Genomic DNA, 6,837 nt, shown 5'->3' on the forward strand with positions numbered 1-6,837 from the left:
CAGTGCGAATTGAATCTGAAAACCAAAAACATAATTCGAATGTTTCAAAGAACTTAGAAATTGGGTGAGCCTGCAGTTCAATGATGATACCAGCGGTCTACAAGAAAAGCAAAATTACATGCATAAAAATTCTATAGGTACACTCATCATGGCAAACTCAGTAACTTTGTTGAAGGAGTATAAACTGGCTTAGTTGGTTAAACCACTCTGAACGTTCGTCAATTGGCAAATCACACTACTCGAGTAAGGTCCCGTTGGCAGAGCTCAAGCTCCTCCTAACTTCTTAGTAGATAATGACTCCGGCTCATCTATTGATCCATGCATGGAGTCGTTTTTAGCTTCTCTGTTTGGTAGGGCTGGTAGGGCTCCAGGAGAAGCCGAAGCTGGAACACTGCCAAAGAGGCTCTAAAGTTTTAGGCAATCCAAGTCATCACTAGGTGGTTTGTGGTTTATTAGAGGTCCAAAGCACACTGTAATGTTCCTTCAGGTTGCAGATGCAATGACGTATGAACGCCTGCTGTCCATGAACATTAATAAATTTTACAGAGCTTTAGTTATACCTATCGAATTAGGTATCACAAAACATTGAAAATATGTCACATAAATTGTTGAAGATAGCTACTAAAATGCTTAATCAGGTCTTTATTACAATGAAATAGCATTAATTATCCCCTCTACAACAAATAAGGTCCTCTTTGGCACGGCTTATTTCGGCTTTGGCTTTATCTATTTCACGCAAATCGAGATATTATAGCGTGAAGCCGTTTTGTAAGCTGGGACTAAAATGAACTATAAGCTGGGTGAAGCTAGTTTTTTTGGCTTCACCGACTTTGGCTTCACCGGTGAAGCCGTTTTGGGATGAGCCGTGCCAAAGGGGGCCTAAATGTTAAAACTTTGGCTTACAAAATCTTTTTATAATAAGTCATGAAGAAAGAGTATAATTGTATTTTTTGGCATAAGTACTTTAAATGTGTCTTATATTTTTGACTATTTGCACTAGTATTTGTAAAACATATAAAAAGGTCATATATTTAATAGTAAAGTCCTAAGTGTCCATACAGCCATACAGGCAATGCAGACATGAGACATTGGCGTACCATCAGAGACGACGCTGGCTGAGTACCCGCTTTCTGCGTGGCGAGTTATCTTCAATGCTGTTAATGCTGAAGAGTTGAGTATGAGGCCCTTGGCTTACGGTGAGGGCATCAAGAGGCGCTTGAATGGAACCGGGAGAAGGCCATTGCTGAATCCGACCGCGTCACTCTAGTACAGGCTTTGTGCAGTTTTGCTTCCTCATCAGAGAGAAGTTTTATGTCATGTAGTTATTTATACTAGAAGTTTGTTTTCAAGCTGTTAGAGAAGAAAAAAAAGTTCTGTGCACGGGTTCGCAGGACTAGCTAAAGATACTACATTACTACCCGAAACTATTGGTCGTTTGCATTTCCACACCAGAAAACTGCTGCAGCGCATATGTTTTTCGTTGGCGAGATGCAGGAGCGTGCAGCCACCATTTTCACACCACAAACTGCTGCAGCACATGTTCTTTAGCATGGAGGCATGGAGCTATTGGTCCCTCAAGATTGCAATCATTGTGTTTGAGTGATCAATTATGTTTTCCTTTTTTTTTAAAATGATAGTACATACGAAAGACCGAAAAATGCGTTTCGTTGAACCTATCCATAAGGATTCAAGTCCTAAATTCGGCATGATATTTGCCTATATTTGTTACAAGAATAAGCAATCATTCAATGATAGAGAGACATACCCATCAAAAATGAAAAAACCGTAGTGAGCAATGACTTCGTCATCTTAATATCTTAGAGCATAGACTCTTAGAGGTGCTTATAATTACATGCATAAGTGTCTATACTAAGCTGCGTTTTGTAAAAAACATGAGAAAAAGAGGGGAGGTACTAATCACAGCGCGCGCCAGGAGCAGGAGGGCTGCTGGCGCTCGATCCCTGGCAGCCCAATCCCGTCTAGCAACTTTCTTTTTTTTTGGAAAGTTTAAAATCCCGTAATTTTTCATTTTCGAAATATCATAACTTATACACGTAACTTCGATGCATAACTTCATAATATAATTTTTCTGAGATAATTTTTTAGCACAACTTCAATAGCGTGCAGAACTTATATGTATAATTTATAAGAATAATTTTGAATTTTATTTTTTAAAAGCTGTAACCTATACCTACAATTTGTACACATAATTTTTTTTAGGTGGTAAATTTCGTAATACAACTTTCACGATATACATAACTTATACGCATAACATTTTTCATAACTTTTGAGAGAGAATGTTATGAAAAAAATTTATGCACATAAGTATACATAGTATGTACCTGGTATAGAAAAATAATTGAAAAGAAAAAAAAACACACTCAGGTACGCGGGGTGCGCGCAGGAACGCTCCGCGCGGGCCAGCACAGGGGCGGGGCCGCATGTGGAATTAACATTGCGGAAAAAGAGAGGAAAGAAAGAAAAAGGTACGCACTTATTCCATGGGCCGAAAGAGACTTTGCAGTCAGTCGGCGCATGGGCTGATAGCCAACAAATCCCTCGAAAAAAAAAGAAGAAAACAAACAGGACGTGCGCTTGCTTCTTGGTTTCTCAGCTACTCCAAAACCTCGTCCCCTCGGTCTCATCGAAAACCCCCTCGTTTTATTTCCGCAGCTCCCTCTCCTCCTCCGCTCCACCACCCTCTGCTTGCCCAAGCAGCACGCGCATCGCGCTCCCAGATCCCCCCTCCCGCATTCCCCGAGGCCAGGTAAGCCTCGCCTCTCCCGATCCTCCCGATCCTCCCGTTCCTCGTCCGCGATCCGCGCCAGCTTCTCGGTGCACGCGCGCGGCTATTCTGTTCTTTTAGGAGGGTGAATCTTAGGGGGCGATCCATGTCGATGGCGTCGTGTGCTGGTGTTAGCGCACCGCGAGCTGAATTAATCCGTCGCATGTTTTGTTTCGAGGGACGAGAATTGGAGATGTGTGCCTTTGTTTGGTTGTGTAATCTGGTCTTTAGTTGGATAAGTTCAGGGAGTCGTGAACTTCAAATCCTGCTCCTCGGTGAGGAGGCTGAGCTTTGAATCTTGGTTCTGTCACCGATTCGTTAGAATAGTAGTTCTATAATTCAGAAAGCATTATCTGTTTGTCTGGAAATGGAGAAGATCTCTGTTCTGCATCCTGGGATGAACAGTGTTTCTGCTCTTGTGTTGAACCCATACGAGTATATTTGTCACCGCTCCGTTGATGTTCTGACTGGACAGGCTTAGCTGGCAGTGAAGAAGATGAGTACTTCAGCAGCTGCTGGTGTGAAGATGGTGGCTGCACGCCCCTGCATCTCGGCCTCACAAGGAATGCTCGCCTCGAGGGCAGCAGTTTCCAGGATTGAAACCACTGCTAGATTTGCAAGCTGCCCCAAAATCTTCTGCTCCAGGCCTCTCAGTTCTAAGCGCACTGGTTTTGTTGTAAGGGCAATGTCAGGAGAGAGTGGCCCACAGGCGCTTCCCATTGATCTCAGAGGTAACTCAGATTGCAAGAGTATGCTGCTATAGTATTTGCTTCTAGTTTTGTCGTATATGCTTATTATTGAGTTTTTTCAAATATTGACAATCATAATGGAAGACTAAGTTCAATTCTTAGTTGTTACCTCCATGGTACCCTTTGGTGATTGAAAACCTGATTTCCTTGAAACAGCTTAACTTTAATGGGCATAGAATCAGAAACCGTTTGTGGTGCTTTAATTTAAAAAAAAAAAACAAAATATGACTACCATAGATGATAATAGATATCCCCTTATGCCTTAAAAAGAACCAGAAATTGCATAATATAATCATGTCATGTAATTTGATTTATTGAAAGAATGAAAACATAAAGGACTTTATTGTCTGTCTGATCTGTGGCAGGAAGCCTTCTCAAGAACTACAAATTTTCTCATGTACTGTTAACGTTTCAGGCAAAAGGGCATTTATTGCTGGAGTTGCTGATGATAATGGCTATGGATGGGCAATTGCAAAAGCTCTTGCTGCAGCTGGTGCTGAAATTCTTGTTGGTACATGGGTGCCGGTATGTTTACCGAGTTCTTGCAGAGTTCCTCACCTTGGACATTTGTGCTGATCAATTATCTCATGTAGTATTCTGCAATGGCAGGCACTTAACATATTTGAGACAAGTCTGAGGCGTGGAAAGTTTGACGAATCACGCAAGTCTGTATTTTATTTTTTTTATTGGTTTCAGCATTCATACAGTCTAGCTCTCAACCTACTAATTTTGCAAGTGTGTGACTTTCTGTTGATACAGGCTGCCAGATGGATCTCTTATGGATATTGTTAAAGTCTATCCACTTGATGCTGTCTATGATTCCCCTGAGGATGTTCCTGAAGATGTAATGTTGTTATTTTATATGTATATACTTATTCAGTTTGCTACATGGCTCTTCATTGTTAACATTTTATTTCTCTATTTTAGGTCAAATCGAACAAAAGATATGCTGGATCATCAAACTGGACTGTTAAGGTGTGTAGATGCCAACCATTTTCCTTCCATACAGCTGCCTAGGTTCTTAGCTTTCTAGAAACTAACACTCAACAGCAATGAGGGACCTGGTTTTTATGAAAACTTTAAAGATTTGACTAATATAGTTCCTCTTAATTTAACAGGAAGTTGCCGAATCAGTGAAGAATGATTTTGGTAGCATTGACATACTTGTGCATTCTCTTGCTAATGGTCCTGAGGTACAATCGTCCTCTCCCTCACTCTATCTCTATCTCTGCTTGTGCGTGCGCACACCAGTGTGCTGCAGCCCTTTCTTGTGACATGCTCATGAAACCTTCACTGAAAATCACCTACCTTCATGTTTGAAGGTAACAAAGCCTTTATTGGAGACATCAAGGAGAGGCTATCTTGCTGCGATTTCAGCATCCAGTTACTCCTATGTTTCATTGCTTCAGCACTTCCTTCCTATAATGAATCCAGGTAGTGCATATCTCCTATGCTTTGCTGGCACTCATACAATTATTTTACATGCTACAAATAATTCTGCTAGTGCTGCTTGCTATTTGTTTTTGATTTTGTCAAGCCCATGAATCATCTTAGTGCTGTTGCTTTAACTATCTACAATGTGATTCATGAGGGTGAAATTTTTAGAGGACAGAAACTCACTCTTCGTATTCTTCAACATAGAAAATATGTTCAAAAACACAATATCATGACCTTTTGTTGACTGTTTCATTAATTTCAATATTTTGCAGGTGGTGCTAGCATCTCATTAACATACATTGCATCTGAAAGGGCAATTCCTGGGTAATTATTCTTGAGATTTATATGAACTAATTGTTGAGCTAAAATTACTTTTTTGTGGCTATATTTATTATTACTTTTCTTTTCCTGATAGATATGGTGGTGGCATGAGTTCTGCCAAAGCAGCTCTTGAGAGTGATACACGGGTATGGTCTTGCATAGTTGTGTACAACTAACTGTACATGAATGATTTATTTTCCTACGAAATTATGTTTTTTCTTTACACCTTTTCCCACATGTCAATATAGGTGCTTGCTTTTGAAGCTGGACGGAAAGGCAAAATCAGAGTCAACACCATATCTGCAGGTATGCTATGTTCATTCGAAATGAGTACTGTGTAACTGACTCATTTCATGAGAAAATTATCAGTATCAATATTGTTCTAATAGTGCTTTCTATACATATAGTGAATGATGCTGGTAAATAAATGTATTAGTGTTTAATAAATATGGTGAAGATTTCCCATGATATTATTATTCCCCTAAGCATTGAATACAATCAACTTAGGATATCTACATTTAGCAATTAAGTGACTCATGCATCCTCAAATTTGTTTCACTGTGTTCTGCTTGTGGTATCTGTAGGTCCTCTTGGGAGTAGAGCTGCTAAGGCAATTGGATTTATTGAGAAGATGATAGAGTACTCATATGTCAATGCACCACTGCAGAAGGAACTGTTGGCAGGTCAAGATCGCCTTCTTTTACTATGACTCGCTGACCCCTTCCATTGTATTATCTGAAAGCAGATGCAACCTCTTTCTTCAAAATATTCTCTAACAAAAATATTGCATGTTGAACAGATGAGGTGGGGAACACAGCTGCATTCCTGGTGTCTCCATTGGCTTCTGCCATCACAGGCTCGACCGTGTATGTCGACAACGGACTCAATACGATGGGGCTTGCAGTTGACAGCCCTACAATAACATCATAGGCATGGCCGAGGTAGATAGACGGGCTTTCCTGCTTCTTTGCGGCGTGATTCTTGAATAAAGACCTTAATTAGTTAGTGTGAGAGGTAAGGGCAGGAAAGGTTAAAAAATATATAAGAAGAAACTGGCCTTATGCCGCCTTTGGTGTTCGGAGGCCATATTAATGTAATTTTCATGTTGATGGGTACTTGGTAAATGCTACGACGTGGTTTGAAATGATTGAAGCAGTCCAGTAATCCCTTTTGGTCCATTTCTGATATTTCAGCACTTAATACTCCCTCCATTCCAAATTATATGGACGGAAGGTAGTATTTTCACTGTGGCTGAGTAAATCCTGGATGAGCTCTGTTATACAAGCACAAGCAAAGCATAGGTAAGTAGCAGAGTGCTGTAACGTTCTGCGTACGCAAACCAGAACAAAAATGAGAAGAAAAATCTGTGGTGGTAGCATGATACTGCTCGGTTGCAATTAGCCCGGGGCTCCTATCTCATGAAGGCCCACTCCTCCTCTTCGTGCCTCCACCCCCGCCACTGCCTCCGCGCGCCTCGGTCGGACAGCAGCCCGTCCATTGACAGCCACCACCCTTCCTCAGTTCCTCCCCACCCTTTCTAATCTT

General features: G+C 41.0%; 1 protein-coding gene across 1 annotated transcript; it reads left to right on the forward strand.

Annotated features, from left to right (window-relative positions):
* The first annotated feature begins 2,606 nt into the window (after positions 1-2,606).
* On the forward strand, positions 2,607-6,470 carry LOC117862187 (enoyl-[acyl-carrier-protein] reductase [NADH] 1, chloroplastic). The gene is made up of 13 exons (XM_034745717.2): positions 2,607-2,767; positions 3,261-3,516; positions 3,950-4,059; positions 4,144-4,199; positions 4,294-4,378; positions 4,462-4,509; positions 4,653-4,727; positions 4,857-4,968; positions 5,244-5,295; positions 5,387-5,438; positions 5,541-5,598; positions 5,877-5,975; positions 6,092-6,470. The coding sequence occupies exons 2-13, from the start codon at positions 3,282-3,284 to the stop codon at positions 6,220-6,222; spliced, it is 1,113 nt and encodes a 370-aa protein (XP_034601608.1). The 5' UTR covers positions 2,607-2,767; positions 3,261-3,281; the 3' UTR covers positions 6,223-6,470.
* Positions 6,471-6,837: the final 367 nt, after the last annotated feature.

The sequence above is a fragment of the Setaria viridis genome, chromosome 6, assembly GCF_005286985.2.
Source record: "Setaria viridis chromosome 6, Setaria_viridis_v4.0, whole genome shotgun sequence".
NCBI lineage: Eukaryota > Viridiplantae > Streptophyta > Magnoliopsida > Poales > Poaceae > Setaria > Setaria viridis.

What these genes read in the sequence shown, in the direction of transcription:
- LOC117862187 (XM_034745717.2), top strand. Translation starts at nt 3,282, where the DNA reads ATGAGTACTTCAGCAGCTGCTGGTGTGAAGATGGTGGCTGCACGCCCC. An exon ending in AAGTTTGACGAATCACGCAA is followed by an intron (nt 4,200 to 4,293) that starts GTCTGTATTTTA and finishes CTGTTGATACAG; the next exon opens with GCTGCCAGATGGATCTCTTA. An exon ending in CATCAAACTGGACTGTTAAG is followed by an intron (nt 4,510 to 4,652) that starts GTGTGTAGATGC and finishes TTAATTTAACAG; the next exon opens with GAAGTTGCCGAATCAGTGAA.